General features: G+C 29.6%; 2 protein-coding genes across 2 annotated transcripts; both read left to right on the top strand.

The window, feature by feature from the left end:
• Positions 1 to 1,034: 1,034 nt before the first annotated feature.
• On the top strand, positions 1,035 to 2,014 carry LOC135949619 (uncharacterized). The gene has a single exon (XM_065499229.1). It carries the CDS (start codon positions 1,112 to 1,114, stop codon positions 1,955 to 1,957), a length of 846 nt encoding a protein of 281 aa, XP_065355301.1. The 5' UTR covers positions 1,035 to 1,111; the 3' UTR covers positions 1,958 to 2,014.
• Positions 2,015 to 4,609: 2,595 nt separating this feature from the next.
• On the top strand, positions 4,610 to 18,912 carry LOC135951426 (uncharacterized). Its single transcript, XM_065501084.1, has 11 exons — positions 4,610 to 4,729; positions 4,785 to 5,121; positions 5,265 to 5,371; positions 5,431 to 5,797; positions 6,610 to 7,070; positions 9,491 to 9,512; positions 9,606 to 9,739; positions 9,797 to 10,133; positions 14,654 to 14,769; positions 16,018 to 16,384; positions 17,698 to 18,912. Exons 1-11 carry the CDS (start codon positions 4,707 to 4,709, stop codon positions 18,310 to 18,312), a joined length of 2,886 nt encoding a protein of 961 aa, XP_065357156.1. The 5' UTR covers positions 4,610 to 4,706; the 3' UTR covers positions 18,313 to 18,912.
• The last annotated feature ends 2,314 nt before the right edge of the window (positions 18,913 to 21,226 follow it).

A 21,226-nucleotide genomic window follows, 5' to 3' on the forward strand; every position in this document is an offset into this window, starting at 1 on the left:
GATGTTCAAAAATAAAAATGAAGATGTATTGGTGAGAGAGCTACCCAGCAAACATAATGTCAAACACTTAAAATAAGAACAAAATAAAGAATGTTTAGATTTAGAATTTTTGCCAGATATAACCAATTTATTAAATGAATGTAATTTAAATTTTAAGGAAATAAAATATACATTATACGGCCGAAATTCTCTCAAATTTTTTATTTACTTCTGACTTTGTTGTTTTGTGTTCAATTGTAATTGAAACGCGTGTGTTTGCTATGCTTCGTCCAAAAACCAACCAACAACAATGCTTAATGAATTTCTGAAAAAAAAATAGACATTTGTTATGCTCTTTTAAAGAGAATATGAATATGTGTGCTGTTACTCAGCGCGAAAGCACAATGAAATGAACATCATTGTTTTACACAAACAATAATGACTGTTGTTCTGGAATTGTTGTAGTTACGCTGCCACCATGTTAATACATCTTGTCACCAACACAACAAGTGGTGAATGAGGGTACATATACATAAGTTTCCATTCCGTGTGTAACTCATCAAATTCCAAGTCGATTGACCCATGCCTATATCCTTCTGTATGGATGTTCTCATAGATAATAAGAATACTTGTAATATAATTTTGCATGAATAAATAAAAATAATGTATATCTCTTAAAACTTACTCAAATGTAAATCTTTGTAATATATGTTAATTGGCCTAGGAAGGCTTTTTTATATTATTATGACAATATTGTTAGTGCTTTTGCTCAGACATCTTTGTCTTGACAACAAACGTCATTGTTATGATAAATATTTGTCGAGTATAGACAGCGGCTAGTACTAATAAATTGACACTATACTATATAATTTTTTTATCTTGACAACCATTTTGACGGTTATCATGATAAAAATTTATCAGGTATAGACAGGATTGAGACCAATTGTTGTTTATATAGAACTGCCACCACCTTGAATGAATGCTACAGTGCATAGAGGGAAAATTTAGTTTTTCAAAAATAGTATTGGCAACACTATTCTAGTCATCATTAAATTTGTTATGCACGTGTGTTTTTTGTTTTGATTCTACGAGATTTTAACTTTTTAAATATTTTATAAATTTATTAAGTGCAATGGCCCCTAATGCCGATCCATTAACCTGTAAAGAATCGTTCCTACAGGAGAATCAATCGTTTTCCGAGATAGAGTTGACCAGTGAATCCAAGCCTATAGGAAAATTACATGACTTTGATTTATTGGAAAACGAAATATGGTTGTTACAGTGTCCCAAAGGTATGGATGTTACCGAGCTGGAAAGTCAAAAATTAAAAATGCCTGGCCGTACAAATATCAACAGCAGTGAAGCCGTATCGATGGAATTTAACGAAGGCAAGGAACAACATGCGTTTGCTTATTGTAATCGTAAGGGTCGTTATGATTTACGCTTGCTTCCCGTACGTGGGACAATAGTTGTAAGAGATCGCCTAAAAGCTGCAGAAACTATAACTGCAGAACGTGCTGAAGAGTGTTGCCCTCCAACAAAAAGAGTCCCATTGCCCGCTAGTATACGGGTCAGACATCCGTTACTGGGTGTACAGTATGAAGATAAACTAGAACTGGATAAATCAATTGTAAAACGTTTGAATAAAGCCGATGAAATTTCTGCGCAAATATTAAAAGAAAGCCTGAGTCAGAGATGCATAATAAAATCTGTAACCTCCTCTGGAAAAACCAGTCAGAAACGAGATCATAAAACTTCGCCAATAGAAATTAATAGTGCTGATGATGAGGATGCTGTGGAATTTGTTGGTGAAGAAAAACTTAAAAAGAAAAAGAAGAATACACGTAAACACAGTGAAAGCAATGCTGAGGCAAACGACAGTGATGAACAATCTAATATTAAAAAGAAAAAATCCAAAAAATCTAAGAAAAATGAAGAAGTAGTTTCGAAAGATTTACAATGGCTACAAAATATTTAATAAAAGTTGTTTTATTTTTCCTTAAAATTATTATTTTATAATAAAATTTAAACCAGTTTAACGATTTTATGAAAACATAATTGAATTTAGTAATGTCGAAGTCTGGCAGGAAACAAATATTTAACTCATGCAAAGTAGTTTAAGAACTATAGATCTAGAATGAGTTCTACAATATTTTAGAGAACTTTTGTGTAAAACTGGTATTAAAATAGTGTCTTCAAATATTCGATTTTAATTCTTTCTTTAACTAATAAGTAGGACGGATTTTCATGCATTTATTATTGGAAAATATGCACTTATATTTGTTTGCATAAATATAAAATCAATAAGTCTCTCAATGCCCAAAAATTACACAAAAGAGTTCCCAGCAAATACCTTGTTAATGTTTTAAAATATTAATTATTCTTCTGAGAAAACAATGGATATAGTATCATAATATCTTTGGATTAATACTTGTTTGTAATACATATTTAGAGCCTCTATATTGCGATAATTTAGAATTATTCGATTAACCGAATAATGTCTATTTTAATTTTAAATTAAAAACAAGTAAGAGTGCTATATTCGGATATGCCGAATCTTATATACCCTTCACCTTTGTTGTGGATGCATTATTATTTTTTATAATTATTATATATGTATGTACATTGCCCACTTTCAGCGTACAGCACCCTAAATTTATCAAGAACACAAAAAACAACAACAACGCCAAACGAAACAAAACACCAAAGAAAAAACAAAAACAAAATACGCAAGGCAATGAAACCAACACACATCCAAACATACGTTTAATTGTATAAAAAACAACAACAACGCCAAAAGAAACAAAATACGCAAAGCATGCACATTCAAACATACGATTTGTTGATTTTTTGTGAAAAAAACCAACACACAACCAAACAAAAGTTTAGTTGTATAAAAAACAACGACAACGCCAAAAGAAACAAAACACAAAAAAAAAACAAAATACGCAAAGCATGCACATCCAAGCATACGTTTTGTTGTTTTTTTGTCAAAGCATGCAATACATTGTGTTTTTTGATGAAATTTTCAGAGGTTGTCTCGGATTTTTGCTCATATCTCCGTTATTTATGGACGGATTTTGCTGATTTTAAATAGCAAAATTCTCGAAAGTATGTCTGACAGAATTGTTGAAGATTTGGATCCCGGAGATATCTGGGGCCTTCAGAAAATTGATTTCAACAGACAGACAGACAGACAGACGGACATGGCTTAATCGACTCCGCTATCTATAAGGATCCAGAATATATATACTTTATAGGGTCGGAAATGAAAAATGTAGAAATTACAAACGGAATGACAAACTTATATATACCCTTCTCACGAAGCTGAAGGGTATAATAAAACCACGAATTTTGTGTACAAAAACAAACAAAACATAACAATTCAACCAAAAAATAATAGCAAATATGGTATTTGAGATCCTTTTTGTATACACATTTGAGTTTTTTTAGGATTTTCTAAAATAATCTATTAAAAAAAGAAAATAATTTAATTTGTTCCTTTTAAACGAGTTTTTTCTTTAGATTTAATAAAACTACTTGGATAAAACTCTCTCGCTGATTGTAGATGTTGGAGAAATCGAAAGCATGATAAAGAATGCCACTTTTCCGAGTCAATATTGTAATGAAAAACGATTCACTAAATTGATTTATTTGTACATATGTATATAATATAAATTGTTGCTGAATGGGACCTTGTGATATTTAATTTTCCGTCACTTTTTATGTACATATTATTTATGGCTGGGGAGCCTACAGTAGATGAATTATGATATATAATATATGTATATTATGTTGGTTCATTTACCTGCTTGTTTTACTATTTTCTTCAACTCTTTAATTAAAAATTGTTAAAGCTAGTAAGCAAATTAACAGACGTTTTATTAATATAGTTAGATAAGTTAATTTCTTGATCTCAGGTTTTATTATTACTATGTAATATTGTTATTTTGGCCATGAAGGCTTGATATTACGAAATAAATGAATAAATAAATAAAATATCCAATATTTCTGTTTTTTTTTTAGTTTTTTCTAAGCATATCAAATCTTTCGTTATACCATTGGTGTCCTTTTTGGATTGTTTTAGATATTGAATACTTTTGATATATTCGTTTAGTTTCGTTAAGTTCTGTACATGTAAATGCAAACAAAGTTTCAAATAGGTACATGTAAATAAAATATGTCAGTTGTTATTCTCACTAAACATTTTTCTTGGATGTTCGAAAAAATAGATAATCAGCTCAATTATGAATAAAATGTTTTTTCTCATTGAATTTGAATAGGAAAAAAGGGGGAAAAAACTCCCGGGGAATTTTTAATCATAATTGTGCTGAATTTTAATTTGAAATTTGTATTTGAATTGAAATGGAAAAATAAATACAAAAAAATATGTTAAAGTGCAAAAACAAGGAATTTCGGTTAATCGAAACAAATTAATCGGTTTATTTGTTATTTGAAATCGGCAATTTTAAATTATTCGAACAGTTAACCGTCCAAAATTAATCGGTTAACCGATTAACGGTTAATCGATTGAATACCCTAATAAATACCTTTAGCGATATGTTGAAACACTGAACTACATGTATTGTGTTATCACTATAATGTGAATTGTAAATAAAATGAAAGAAGACATTTTTTAGATACTTTTGTTTTCATAGCCTTTTACCACTTCTCCCAAACAATTAAGACTTTTTAACTTTTAATGCATATTACCCATTTGGTAAACAATGTCTGATAATGAACAAAACAAGTAAGATTTTTAATTAATTTTTGTTAAAACTAAATAACATTGTATTTAATTTTAGCAAAAAATTGTTTTGGAGCCACAAGATGATTGAGCTGTTTATAGCACTTTACAAGGAGAACTCATGCCTGTACGACACGACCCAAGAAAATTACAGTAATTATGCTGTAAAACTGCATGCCTTAAAAAACATCTCCCAAAGGATGCAAGAATTTCTACCCAATTTGGAAATGAAGGATGTTCAAAATAAAATAAAAGAAATTCGTCGTCAACTTTCTGAAGAAATGTCTCTTGTAGATGCAGCTGAAGTTTCGGGCAATAAGTATGTGCCAAAATTATGGTGTTTTGATCAATTGGAATTTCTACGCAAACATATTACAAGTTCTACGATGGATAAAGTAAGTGGAAATATTTAATATTAAAGGAGAGCACGAATAATATTAAAAATATCGTTTAATTAAAGAACGTTACAAAGTTTTTGCTTCACAAAAAAATAAAAAGAACCGAAGATTTCTTTAATTTTTGTAATGTTATCTTTCAGAATTCGGAGGACGACAATCTGATTGAGGAATATATTCATAATGATGCTCAGAGTGAAGATTCCGATGATTCGCAGTACAGAGATATGGAAAAACCAAGAACTAAACGGTAAAACTATAATATTTATCTTGTATGGTAATTTATTAACCACTCTTTTATTATATTAGTATATATTGTAAAAAATTTAAGTGGAGACGAGAAAATCTGAAGTATTTTATTAAAATACTTAATAGATATAAAATTTTGTATGACCCCAGCCACGAAGACTATTTAAATCGCCAGTCGAGGTGTATTGCATATAGAAAACTGTTAAAAGAAACGAGAAGGGTGGAACCCAAAATTAATTTAGATGATATACGTGATAAAATGAGATGTCTGCGTAAACAATATACGAAAGAAGTGCGTTGTATACTAAAAGCTAAAGAAAATAATGAAACATATAAACCAACATTGTGGTGTTTTGGATGGTTGCTTAATTTATATCATGACGAATTCGGAATAAGATCCTACAGTAAGCTGATAATTGATGATACGGTAAATAAAATATATTACATATGGAAAATTCTATATCTAAATCTACGCCTCAACTTTTTCAAGTTTAATACTCATTTGCATTTTACCTAAATATTTGTTGAAAATAGCATTTAATATTTAAATAGTGTGAAAGTAAATTTTGTTTAGTAACGATCAAAGTTCATACACAATTTTATTCTAATCTAGTTATTTTGTTTTTTGGCAACAAGGAAAAAGTACATACAAAATTATGTTCTTTTCAGGAGAACGTTTTTAAAGACTTTAATTGTGTTTATTCTATGACTTTAATTCTAATAGAAAACAGTAGTAAAATTTATTCTTAAATCTTAAATTTTGTCAAATTGAAAACAACATTAATTGTAAACATGATTTCTTGCAGTATTAGACTTATTGACTGTTTCACTAAATGCGAACGAACAATATAAACAAATAAATTTTGAAATTAAAAATTTTAAATAAATATATGGAGGATTTCATGTCAAGTGAGCAAAATTTTAAAACCGATGTCTTCCGAAAGAGTGAAGAAATAGCTATCTAAACTAGTTGGGACAAATCTTGATAAGAACAATAGGTAATAAGTTACATGGATGAGAAAAAACTCTTGTTTGGCCAAAATTTCAAACTCAGAGAGTTCTTGACCGATCTTGTTGAAAAATTGTGTCAATATTACTATACAATATGACTAACCCTGGTGCATACGGATCGGAAGACATCGGTTTTAAAAGTTTGTTCACTTGAGATGAAATCCCCCATATACATATATACCTATACATATTTCTATATAACAATAAAATTACTAATTTCACCCTCAGACTGAAGACAATAGTTTCACTACAACACATCTATCTGATGCAACAATTAACAACGACAACACAAATAATAATTCATTATTTGAATTTGAACAAATTCATCAAGTTGTTGATGAAAATGAAATGGAGTTTTACGAAGAATCAGTAAGTTTACCAAATATGACAACAATGGCAGAAAATAGTAAAAAAACAATTAATAATAGTCAAGATGTAAACTATGAATGGCTGGGCGATTTAGTTGTATCGCAACTGGGAGATGTAGCACGAAAATATCACACCGACTTCGTTTGGGATGTGCAATGTTTAATACGTAAATATATTTTGAAAAGCAAGGCAGATAATCAAATAATAGCATCAACTCCATCAGCACCATCATCTGATGAAAATAATCACCACAAAACAACTGTACCTAACGATATTGATTCATCGCGAAATTCCAATGTTTCATTTAATATAAGTTTTCTGTAAATTAGTATTTAAATGATACATTAGAAAATTACAAAAAATAATATGATGCTACACGAAAATGTGTTTTTGTGACCAATTATGGCATACATATAAGCTAGGTTATTAAAAATAATTAAATAAAAAAAAATAAATTTGTATGAAATGTTTTTACTTATCAAAACACTTTTATTAATAACTCAAAAACCAGTTAAACTACTATAATAAAGATTTTATTATATTAAATCCCCTTTAAGGTATTGTACTATGTTTTGAAAGTTAAATAGTTATGTTGGAATGGTATTTACAGATGACAATACAGTGTATTAATGCATTTCAAAATTCAAATATTGAAATCATTCAAGAAAACATATTAAAATATTTTTAAGTTAATTGATATTTTACTGCAAACATTACTTTTTTATTTTCATTACATTTTATTGTTACGTGTTTACCTTTCAACAAGTAACCATTTGAAAATCTTGTATATCACCACAATATTTTCTATAGAAAATCTTTCTATTTTTTCATTATAGCGGCCAATATTGTGTTTAAGTCCATGTTGCTGCATGGGTACAAACTTCCATTTATGCTTTATACTCGAATTTGTAAGTTCCGAAATCAATATTACGCCGCTTGAATTCATCTATCAGCCTCTTTTGCAATTCTGCTTTATTACCTGCTGTCGTCAACTCCAACTTACACAATTCTCTCTTGAGTTGTTCTACTTTAACCCGCCAATGGTGACCTACCTGTCTGTGAGATATAAGTTTATTCTCTTCATTTTATTGTCAAAGACCATAATTTAAAAAAAACATGAACTATTAGTGCGTGTGACCTGCGTCACCATTGGCGGGTTAAGTTCTTCAAACTTCATGTATATTATATTGCAATCACTTCTAACACCAATTGTTACGTTTTTATCTTTTAAAAACGATGGTTTATTTCCTTTAAATAAACCGGATACATTTAATTACAACTAAAAGCAGTTCAAATTTACACAACAACAGTTAAAATAGTTACTATGTCCCAGCAGTTAAGCAAGTAGTCAATGTATCCCATAAAGACGTAATTGTCACACTTGGCTGAATCCAATTTATATATTATGATCATTTGACACGTATGTGCTCTTTGTAGTGCAGAGAGAAAACAATTTATACATCCCAAGTAATCTAGTGTGTAGACAAATGTCACTTAAGTGTCTCTAAGTAATCTGTAGTGTAGTCACTTTAAAGTTTTGTGAGTAATTCGTACAAACTTGTTTTATACAAATTGTTTTGATATAATTCTCATACACTTTATTTTTGTTAGTTCGAGACTGTCTCCAAGAACTGCTGGGGTGTTATTCGTACACACACATATACTTAAATTACACTTTATATTATAAAGTTTATAATGTACAAGAATGCAGTTAATGTTAACTCTAACAGCGCCTATGATAAATCGACTAACTGCTGCAATCTCTGCCACTATTTATAGACAGCGCCATCTTTCGAGTAGCATCATGATTGTTCTTAACGGACAGAAATAGAATATTCCAATTCTAGAGCTTTCAATGTTAATGTTATCAGCTTAAACATTTACTCCCCTTTTACAACGCGGAAATTGAAAGTTTGTTGGTATATAACTTCCAAACCAAAGTCTCTCGAAAATCTGCGCCACTATAGATTTGAATTGTAGCGAATTCAAATAAATACAGGCGAATTCACTTATTTTTTATATATAGAGTTTGACATACGGGCGTACGGGCGAATATTTTTTATATATGTAGTTTGACATTTGTGCGTACTATTTCTATAATCAGCTGTGCTGCCGATGGCACCTTATTAAATGCACCTTGGCCCTATCGATGACATTTAAGAAAATATTTACACGCAAAATCATTTTGGTTTTGTGAATAAAAATATATATCTAGATGTCGCTCATTTGCTGCAACAACGTCATAACTAAAAATCCGGGTGTTACAAAATATGCGCCGTTCTTTAGTCTTTCATATAGTTTTATCATTTTTCAAGAAAGTCAATTATTTTTTGTATGGGAGTGTTTTTTGTTGTAAACGTGAAAATTAAAATCTATGTTTTCTCGTATATTTGACAAGTAAAAATTTGGGTTATATAGAGATTAGAAAGATATTAACATCTACTATTTAAATCAGGTTTTATTTTTGAAATCGCATAAGATGTTGAAAATTTATTTAAGAAATAGTAAAATGTCATAAAACATTGAAACCACTTTTTGTGAATTATGACGTTGTTGCAGCAAATGAGCGATATCAAGGTCTTGTGCAAGGCGTATTTAACAAGGTGACAGCAGTGGCGAATTGAAATAAATACAGGCGAATTCACTTATTTTTTATATATAGAGTTTGACATACGGGCGTACGGGCGGATATGTTTTATATATGTAGTTTGACATTTGTGCGTGATATTTCTATAATCAGCTGTGCTGCCGATGGCACCTTGGTCTTGTGTTAGTTTTTGAACTATCTGTGTTCTGCTATCATTACACTATGAATTGCATATAACTAAAAAGAAGAATTGTAAATTTTTTTTTAGTGCGTTTTACCACGGAGTGTTTATGCTGTGACGGTGTATGCTGCTTGTAAAAGTGAAGTGTTGAATTTTTTAACAATAATTTGGACTTTTATTAAACAAAACGAATGCAAAATGGAAAATGAAGTAAAAAACAAGTAAGTTATTTAAGTAATATTCCTCAATAACAATTCATCTTATATTTTTAATCTTAGTAAACAATTGATTTGGAATCGCAAGATGATTGAAATGCTAATAAAACTGTATCAAGAAAATGAATGCCTGTACGACATGAGCCACCAGAATTACAATAACCAAACTGTGAAAACGCACGCATTAAAAAATATCACACAAAAAATGCAACAATTTTTACCGAATTTAAAATTAATGGATGTTCAGGATAAAATTAAAGTTATTCGTAATCAATTGTCTGCAGAAATTTCGCTTATCGATGCGGCAGAAGCTACAGGGAACAAGTATGCATCCAGTCTGTGGTGTCTTGATCAACTTGAATTTTTACGCAAACACATAATAAATTCGGCGGTAGATAGTGTAAGTACAAATATTTTTGATTTTAGCATACATATGGGAACATATACAAATTCCGGAGCGGCAAATATAAATTATTTTACTATGTTCGGCATAAAATGTGGTATTCATCTGGAGTGGCGCAAAAAACTAGAGTTTAACCATAATTTCTTGAATAGCTACCTGAAAAACTATTCAGGTTGCTATTTGTGTTTTGAAAGTTTTAGTAGTAAAGAATACAAAGCAAACATGATGAAACTCGTTGAAATCGTTTATCTGGCGATTTCATTCCACTGAACAATACCTTTTAAATGTAAAATTTCAGACAAAATAAGTTTCGTCTTAAACAAACAAATAAAAACGTGAAATAGAAGTACTCAAACATCAGCAATAAAGTTATTAAAAAACTTTGAACAAATCAATATCCCTCTATTTTCATAATTTGTTTGCGGTTGGACTGAGGCAGAGACATTCACTCTGGGATATATTAAACAACGGCTTCGCTAAAAATACTCTTTCTGTCTATCAAAATTTACTAAAGTACCGTCATTTAAATTCGAAATATAGTTTTTCATTACATTAATAGTTGCACCATATTATCGAATACAATTGGTTTTTTTTTGAAAAATATATTCAGTAATTTGATTTTTCAAAAACGACCTTTTACCAAATATGAATATTTCAATAATAAAGTAAAATTTACTAGGTTTTCTATTTTAAGCATTAAAGTTATAGAAAAAATACCTTTATACATATGGTTATACTTCTTGCATTGGCAAAGCAATGTAAACTTTTAAACTTCTTCAATAATTAAGGCTAAAATCAAAATTATATATTTTTTTGATATTTTTTGCACAATAAGTTTTTTGAACAAACTGCGCCATTTATTTTGTGCTTGACAACCATTGGTAACAGAATACCTTGTGACTTGAGAAGTTGGAAAATAGTGAATTTCATCTGCTTTATTATTAATTATTTTTTGCGGATAATCCCATCACTTAATGTTGCTTGTTCGAATTTCGAAAACATTTGAAAAATCGATTAAGTTATCTCAAAAGTCGAATAGTCGATAAAAGTCGACTTTTTAGATTGTTAAAAAATATTTAAATGCAACATTATACTAAAACTAAATATAAACACAATTTGGTACACTTGCATTCTTTTAGTGTATGCAAAAATTAATAAAATAATCTAATCTTCTTTCTACAAAATATCCTCCAAAATTGTTCTATAAAAACTAAAAGCATAGAGAAATATACATATAGCGGAAACTCTGCTGTCAAAGTCATAAAGCTCTAGTTTTCGCTCTATGTGTGTTCCTCTATGACTAAAAGTTTCTAGACATTTTGAATACACTTGAATTCAAGAAACTTTTAGAAAAGTGTTTGATAATAAACATGCCAATGTAAAATTTTTAGGTATTGATAACATTCCTATTAGGTTCATTAAACTTATATTTCCATATATGTATCTCTAACTTGATCCTTGACCTGATTAATTTTATTTTTTCGTCCTCTTCTTTCCAGTAGCTTCGAAAACTGCTCGTGTTGTGCCTATCCCTAAATCTAAAGTGGTTAGTGATCCTGATGACCTTAGACCTATTTCAATACTTCCAGCTCTGTCAAAGGTTGTTGAACACCTTATTAAAGACCAGATACTTGAGTCAGTAATGTCGAGTATTTATGAGTCGCAGTATGCTTTCCGTCAATGTTATAGTACTACATCCTTATTGCTTACCCTTACTGATTCTATTAGAGAGGATCAAAATATTGGTAGATTGTGTGCCTTAGTTTCTCTTGATTTATCTAAAGCTTTTAATACTATTTGTCATCTGAATCTAGTAAGGAAACTTAAGGATGAGTTCAAATTCTCAAACACTGCGTGTAAGCTTATTATGTCATATTTAAGTGGAAGATCACAATTTGTTGATTTTAAAAATATAAGATCGAGTCTACTTTCTTTTCATTCTGGTGTTCCTCAGGGATCAGTTTTGGGACCACTCTTATTTATTGTGTATGTAAATGATATTTACTTATGTTCTAATTCTATAAATTGTAAGACATATCTGTTTGCTGATGATGTGTTCTTATTATTCTGTGGTGATCGTATGTCTTATGAGTTATTTGAAGAGGATGTTAATGATGGTCTTGAACGTGTATTGCAGTGGACTTTTGCTAATAGGCTTACAATAAACTCCTCTAAGACCAAGGCGATTGTGTTTGGCTCTAGAGAAGATTTTTCTACTAATTTAAACTTTTATCTTGTTGATAGTGCTATTGAGTTTGTTTGCCAGCATAAGTGTTTGGGTGTTGTTATTGATAGTGGACTTTTGTTTGGGAGTCATGTTGACTTGATTTCTGGTAGGATCTGGGGTACACTTCGGAGAATTTACTCAACTAATATGTATTTACCTTTACGCATCAGGGTGAGATTGGCACATGCTCTTTTAATGCCTCAGATTTTGTATTGTCTTGAGGTGGTATCTGGATCTTCAGGTTTTATATTAAATAGGCTGCGACGTATTGTTCATACAATCGTGAGGTTTGCTTACAACATTCGGATTAGGGATCATATTTCTTCTTATGTACACAAATTTCTTGGTTGCTAGAAATCCTCAGGTTTTTATTCCTAGAATCTTTAGGCAGATTTTTGAGAGATCCTTTTTAGTTAGGATTGCTCGCTGCTGGAATTGCTTGCCTTATGAGCTTCGCATATTTTCACAATCCAACAATGTTTTTCGTCTTAAACTTCTAAATTACTTTGGTACCCTAGATTAATTACTTTATGACATCTTACCTATTTAAACTTATTGACCTTATATTTCTTTGGTTTTGGTTTAAGCAGGAATTTCCTAAGCTAATTTTGTTTGTATGAATGTAATAGGACCATTTATTTAATTGTTATTTACTAAGTATAGTTTGTATCTCAGGATTTTTATTACTATGTAATACATATTTATATTTTGGCCTAGAATGGCTTTTTATTACAATCTTGAATAAATAAAATAAAATTGTTTGCTATTTAATAAATTTATATCTATCTATTAGAAACAAAAGTGATAATATTATTTAATACATTATCGCTTTGATACATTTCATTTGTAAAGCTAAATATTATAAAAGACGCATCAATTAATGTAGAAACCATGTAAAAAGTCGAAAATAGTCATAAATTACCAAAGTTCGAAAAGTAGACTTTTTAAAATGGGAAAAATTCGAAAGGTTAAAAAGTTGTTTCAACTATAGAACCCTAATTATTATATGTACTTTTTGGTTGCCCCAATCAATGTAAGAGACAGACCTCAAGTACCCAAATAAGACAATCATGTTTGTCGCCGGCTAAAATATGGGTTGGGGCTGTTTTCAGAGTATGTGTCACACATTTCGTTCGGAATGGTTGCAATTCCGCAGTTATTTTTACGATGGATTTTGTTTTAGCTTCTTCACCTCATACCCTGTCTATACTTGAAAAATATTTATCATAACAATTAATGACGTTTGTTGTCAAGACAAAGTTGTCTGAGCAAAAGCACTAACAATTTTGTCATAACGAAACAAAAATACTAATAAATAGAGACTATACCTGACTATACCATTTTGACGTTATCATGATCATTTATCAAGCATAGAAATAGGGTCATATTTCGTTTGATTTGGTCAATTCCCAAAATAGTTTATAAGTCTGAATTTCCAAATTTATTTTGGCAATGTTTGTATTATTTAAAAATATGTATTAGAAAAACAAATAATTACAAACTAATATCAATGAAATAATAAATGTATTTTAAAGGTCTTTTGATAAAATCGTCCCCTTACTAAAACAATAGTGTATAATTTGTTTGCCATTTCGAAATAATTGAGTTTAAAATTTTTGTGTTAGTAGACATCTAGAACAAAAGTAATATTTCTATTGATCTTTTGACCCACATTGTGGAAGTTGAATTTCACCAAATTTTGACCACATATAATCAGTTATGTAGATTCTTATTATGCAATAAAAAATAATGGTTTATGTGCTTATACATTATTGTTTTATTGAGTGGACGAAATAATACATACCCTTATTGTTAAGATTATTAATTATAGAATATATTTACTATTCTATATAGATAATTCCTAATTCGTACAAATGAGCAGCATCAGTAACAATTTGGTAAATAATACAAATTACATAGGGTAACACGTAGATTTTGTAGATATTTTTTTAAAAAAAAAATTGAGATCCTAGGTGATCAACTTTGAGGGGCCACGCACTGCCCTAATTACCCCTAGGAAGCTGAAAAATTGTAAATCAACTCAGTTCCAACCACCGAATTATTTAAAAAAAAAATGTTTTTAAACCACTGTTCGCCGTATAAATTAAATTAAACAATTTAAGCAAAACCAAACACATACAAAAATTTAAAAGAGTAAATTCAAAAGAAATAAATATAATTTCAAAAAAAAAAATATTTTCGCCATGAGCTAAAAAATATAAAAATACAAGCTGTTTCGATATTCTTGAATTATACCAAAAAATGTAAATTATTTTTTTTTAAATTTCAGGATTCAAAGGAGGAACATATTTTTGCCGACGATGTTCAAAATTACGATGATGATTCTCAAAATGAAGATTCCGATGTTTCCCTATACACAGAACGTAATAAATCAAAACGTAAAACGTAAGACATTATTAATATATTCATATATCAAAACATATCCCACTCTTATAATTAGGTTACTATTTTCTTTTTATTTAAAACAAACACAAACTGCGAAGCGTTTTGCTTGTCTGCAGAAACACCGAGAGTCGAACCCGCAACCGTTGGATTGATTTCCAGCACACTATCATTTAGTCGATCGTATCTCGAAAATTTCGATTTAAGAACTAAATACTGCAACAAATTACTCTGAGTGTTGAGATAATGAAATCATTTTACTAAAATATCCGTTATATTCGAAGTGAGGGAGATTTGTCATCATACAAGTCAAAACCATAGAGAATTATACATAAACTACAAAAAACTACAAAAAATCATATGATTGATACAACACCAATATACCATACAACAGACTTAGGTTTTTGCCAAATACGTCTCGGCTCTATGTTACACTATGGTAACATAGAGAGTTTCCAATGTTCACCCCTAAAACGTCAAATTATGTATTTATTCACTTAACCATAGGGTAACATAGAGACGAGACGGAATTGTCAAAAACCTAAGTCTGTTGTCAAAAACCTATCTCTTGCAACAACAAAATACAAGCTAGACAATGTATTTTGTTGTTGTATCAGAAATATTATTTGTTGTATTTTTGTTTGACAAATCGGAGTGTCTCGTCTCTATGTATAATTCTCTATGCACTTAACTTTTTTTAATTTGCTACGGCGATATTATATAAGTTTGTAATGTTTTAACTGAAACTATACACATTTATTTAAATTTTTTTTTAGTTTTTCTTCAAGTGTTAGTAAATTGATGTTTGAAATTGAATTTTTTTGTAACAAAAATTTAAATTCAATTATTTTTTTTACACATTTCCATTTGATATTTTTTCATTTTCTATTGTTTATAATCCCAACACTAACAAAACCTTTTAATTATTTATTTATTGAATACATGCATATGTATGTATAAAGAAAATGGCTAACCTAATCATATGAGTTAGAGTTATACGTTCAACTAATGCAAGATCGTGACAAGTTAAAAAACTATCGTACGTACATACATATTTGGATATTTTGGGAGTTGAGGGATTTCTTTCATACATGTATTTAATTTTGATTAAACACATTTAAGGGATAATAAAATTACATTAAATTGATAAATATTCTCGAAGCTGTATGTATTTCTCTCAATTGTCTTGCATTAAATTGAGCGATATGTTGTTTTTGAGACATTACTTACTTTTTATGTATATATTTTTAGTGTAAATTCCAGAAAATTTAAGTGGCAGCGACAAAATGTTAAGGTGTTTATTAGACTTCTGGAAAGATGTAAAATTTTGTTTGATCCCAATCACAAAGACTATGTAAATCAACAATTAAGGTATGTTGCATATAGTAAACTGCTGAAAGCAACAAGAAAACTTCATCCGGAAGTAACTTTAAAAGATATTCGTGGCAAAATCAGATGTCTGCGTAATCAATATTTAAAAGAAATGCATGGCATAAAAGGAGCAAAGGAAAGAAATGAAGAATATATCCCAAAATTGTGGTGTTTCGATATGTTAGCTAATTTATATAAGGACATAAGCGATAAAAAATCCAATTCTAAACGGAATAATGAAGATGCGGTAAGTAATAAACATATACATATGTACATTAGGGCTATAGCATTTTTACATTTTTTGCAAATATCAAAATGGCCCTAGCATAGTCGAATTTTGAATTTAAAAAATCGTGGTTGAGGTTTGTGACCCGACACAATATTTGCTATCGCTTGGTGCTAGTGCCAAAATTTGGTTATAGCCCTAATGTACATACATATCGCACACCCAGTTCAAAAGTGACAACTCAAAATTTTATTTTTTCAGAATCGAAAATAAATATATACCAATTGAAACATAATGAAAGTCATTAATATTTTTTTTAGCCAAAGTTACCAACAACAGAATACACTGATATCTTTTGTATAGATAAACAAGTGTATTGTGCATAGTTTAAGCGTAAAATTAATTTTTCGGGTTTATATAACCTGACAAATTAATTTTGAGTTGAGTCACTTTTGAACTGGGTGTGCGATATACATATATATATTATATACTATACATACTCATGTATGTGCATCAGAGTGGTTGTTTAATACTAATTATGATATTGAACAATATGTCAATACTCTACGATAATTACATGGTTATACAATTGTGTAAATGTTGATGATTCCATATAAATTATGAAAATGGTTTAATCTCAAATCCCAGCAAGAAAAGTGAGGATAACGAATTATGAAAACACCATAAGTAGGTGACTTGAAGTAGTTCATATTTGAATGAAAAACTAATGAAATTTGCATCCGAATAAGCACCCAAACAATTTAAATTCAGGTATTGAAAATTTAATTGTAATTCAACTTGAATTTCAGCTCCATTTTCAAGTACTTTGGAAAAATATTTTTAATTTATCTTGAATAAAACAAAAATCTATATCCAGATTACTTGTTCAATTACATATTTACCCTTTTATTTAGATATTGTTTACACAAATATTGTCCAGTAACATAAAAATTATTCAGGCATGTGATGAAAAACGATCGTTTTCAAAACTGAAATCAATTTCAAAAACAATTTATGTGTGATGAATTTCGATTGATTTCATGGTTCATTCCGTATAAATTTTATAGCAAAAAACAGCAAAATATGCAACTCTCCATTTGTTTACCTTAATTAATGTTTTTTTTTTTTTTAAAGCGAATTGGAATTTGAATCTAATATGACAAAACGATTCAAACAAACATATCACACCTTTTGTCGTTTTGAAGTAATTTTTGCATCTAAATCGTTTTTCATCACATACCTGATTATGAATTATTATAATTTGACCACTCTAATGTACACATTTTAAATTGTTTTAAAGCAATCAAATTGATTTATATCTTTTACTTTCTCAGACTAATACAAGCCAATTATCGGAAGAATCAATTAATATTGACAACGCATCTACTACTGAATTATTTGAATTTGAAGAAATTGATCAAGTGATTGTTGAAAATGAAGTGGATTATGATAAAGAATCCATAACAATGGACATTACTCAAAATAATGAAAATCTACAAACAACTGTGGACTATGAATGTGTAAATTCTTTTGAGTTTGAATTGGAAGATTTACCGCCTCCTAAAAAAACGTGTCATATTAAAGAATACTGTGATAGTGAAACGGATTTTAATGAAACTAATAAACCAGCAACGCCTCAATATCGTACGAAATCGGAAAATATTAAAACGCCAGAGAGTTTAGGTGATGATGCAAAATACGAATGGCTTGGAAACTTGGTTGTATCACAACTAGGAGAAATATCAAAAAAATATCACACCGAATTCGCTTGGGATGTGCAATGTTTGATACGAAAATATATTTTAAAAAGCAAGGCAGGCGAAGACGAAACAACGGCATCAAGTACATCTGCTACAACTTCGACTAATATGCAAGGAAAAACAAGTATACCCCACGATATTGTTCTACCACGATCATCCAATGTTTCATTTAATTTAAGTTTTCTCTAAATGGTTCATCAATATATAAAAAAGCAAAGTAAAATATATGGTAAAAGTCAATCTAGGTACTTAAGATTGTAAAAGGGGATGTCATTCGTCACATATTGTCTAAATTTCAACTTCTTACTATGATGAAAACACTCATTAATACATATATGTCGATGACCATAGAAAAAAACCTCTACATTTTTAAAAAAATATATGTATACAAAAAAAAATTAATAATATTGGAAATTCAATATATTGAAATAAAGACAATTTTTTGGCCAATATATTACGTTTGATATCCGCTTTCAAGTTGATATGTAGCAATTAAAAGGTATTTTATAAAATGTACATGTAACATACATATATTTATGTAAATATATAAAATGTTTATATCATTGCTTTTAAAGGCCTAAGTCTTCTGACACTGATACATTGTATGTATATGTTGCAGAACATGCCGGAAACATCAAGCTTAGGTCGAACACTTAAGAGAACTGACGTTTGAAGCTTAAAATAAGATTCTTGTTTAAATATTTCTTAATGTAATTGACCTCAATGGCTATTTTGTTACGGAAATAATAAAATAAATAAATATATTTGGACATTTTTTTCACAAATATTTGTTTTAGAGTTATTCTTTGGAAGCACATCTTTAAGCTTTATTTAGTTTCTTTCTATAACTATTTTTTCTCATTGCCTCCACCAAAATGTGCAACGATAATAATGGGCATTACAACCAATGTGTAAATCCAGTTTATCATGCCTGTTAGTAGTACCAAATTCTTAACAATGGATTTCCTGCATGTGTAGTAAGTAGGCCTTTCCTGAGTACTTTTCTTCCATTCCTGTATCAGCTAAAATCAGCTCAACACCGTCTATGTTCGGCAAATTAAAACTCCCTACTCTATATATCCTGGTGAAGAGTACTGACTTTGTTTTCGTTGGGTTTACATCCAGCCTATTAGTCTTGACCGCCAACAAGATTTCACTGATTGCTGAAATAAACTTTCCCTTGATCAGAATCACATCATCCGCATAGGCACATTTCTTCCTACCCTTTGATTAAAAGTCCTTAGAATATAAATAACAGCTAGTAACCATAACAGGGTAGAAACCACTTCACCTTGCGTTGTACCACTGGTAACACGTCTCCTAATGCTATCATCCCTTAGGGTAGAGTTGATAATCCTATTGAAACTATCAAACTCACAAGAAAGTCCTGAACCCCGAGTTCAACTAACGAATCTCTTTTGCAGCAAAAGTACATTCCCTATAATTTAGACGGTGCTCAATATAACTCACTACCTCATGTAACGTGCAGAGCGTTGCTAATGATATGTGTATCGATATTGCTTCCAATTAAAGATACATATGTATATCAGTCGCTCAGGTGTCTTCAATAGAAAAAAAAGATAGGCTGATAGATCTAAAATCTTTTGGCTCGAGTGACAAGCCTTATCGGCTTTAGGTATAAAAATTACCTCCACACTCTCGGTAGATGTCACCTAATGAGAATATCAGCCAATACATATAATGCGTTATCCGAAATAGGCAGTGTCTTCGTCCCTAATTTCAATATCCGTACACCCCGGAAAGTGTTTTTCCATAAGAATGCAGAGTGACTCTGAGCTAGACTCCGTCCATGGGTCTTTGGATAAAAATCCCCTAAACCAAGATAACATTTTGACGTTTCACAGTGGTTTAGAAACTTTTTTTTTAATAATTCGGTATCTTGAGATCAGAGAACGGATTGAAAACAGTCACGTTTACTGCCCATTCATAAATTCATTGCTATTGTATTGCCTTTAATCGACAATAACAAAAAAAATGCCGAGCTATGCGTAAACACATTTGTTTTTCTGATTGCCATATGAAAGAAACTAAAAACATTCACACCATTCGTAAAGTATTCGATGACATTTGTGTGCACACATATTTGTGTGCACACATATCGTCACCTAAAATGCAAAACAACGTATCATCAAAAAAATGGAAATTGATTTTATTATTGATTACGATTCACTACATGATGTTACATATGTGTACAAAATTTTAAACTTTTACTATCAAAAATAACCAAGTTATAACCAAAATTGAAACTAAAGAAGTATAGTATACTATTATATTAGTATATTATTTTATTAAACAAAATAACGTATACGCTTTGAGTAATTAATTTATAAATAGTTTTTGCCTTATTTTAGGTAGTATCCTAAATTTTTTAATAAATTTGTTGCAATTGCAATATTTTTTGCAATCTTAATGAAAATTTAATGAAGAACCTTTTGTAGTTTAAAAAAGTATTGTTAGTAATTAAAATAAAAAACATAATAAAATTAATAATGTATATATAAACTGCTTTTATTTAAAATAAAAAAAATATTTTTATTTAAGTTTTTATTTTTTCATAAAAATTTATATTGTTTTCAGAAAATAACAATTCAAAAAAACGTAAGCCACATATCTTAAAGTGTGCTTTGAAAAAATAGTTTTTTTTCATAAAATATATTTCTAGAGTCATTGCAATTCAGATTTGAAAATTTTGTTTCAATATCTCAAGTAGTTTTAATTTTATATCGGTTTTTGCTTCTATAAACTTATGAAAAGTGATATTTTTTACATTTTAGATGACGATATGTAGTTTGTGAACATACAGAATCTTACGAAATTAGTATTTTAAATTAAAATGCATATAACATTGAAGTCAGTCGGTCACGATTTTTGAACAATTATTTTTCTGTTTAACATATACATTTATTGTTAGTCCAATTAAATAAAAATGGAGAAAATCGGGAAATATTTAGTCCCGATATTATCAAAAAACTGGAGTATGGTGGGTAGACATTTTGAAAATTTAATTTTAAAATGCGAATATCTCCTAAGCTATAAGCGATAATTGGTAGCTACGACAAGGTTTTTTATAGTACTCGACAAG

The sequence above is a fragment of the Calliphora vicina genome, chromosome 1 (genome assembly GCF_958450345.1).
Source record: "Calliphora vicina chromosome 1, idCalVici1.1, whole genome shotgun sequence".
Lineage (NCBI taxonomy): Eukaryota > Metazoa > Arthropoda > Insecta > Diptera > Calliphoridae > Calliphora > Calliphora vicina.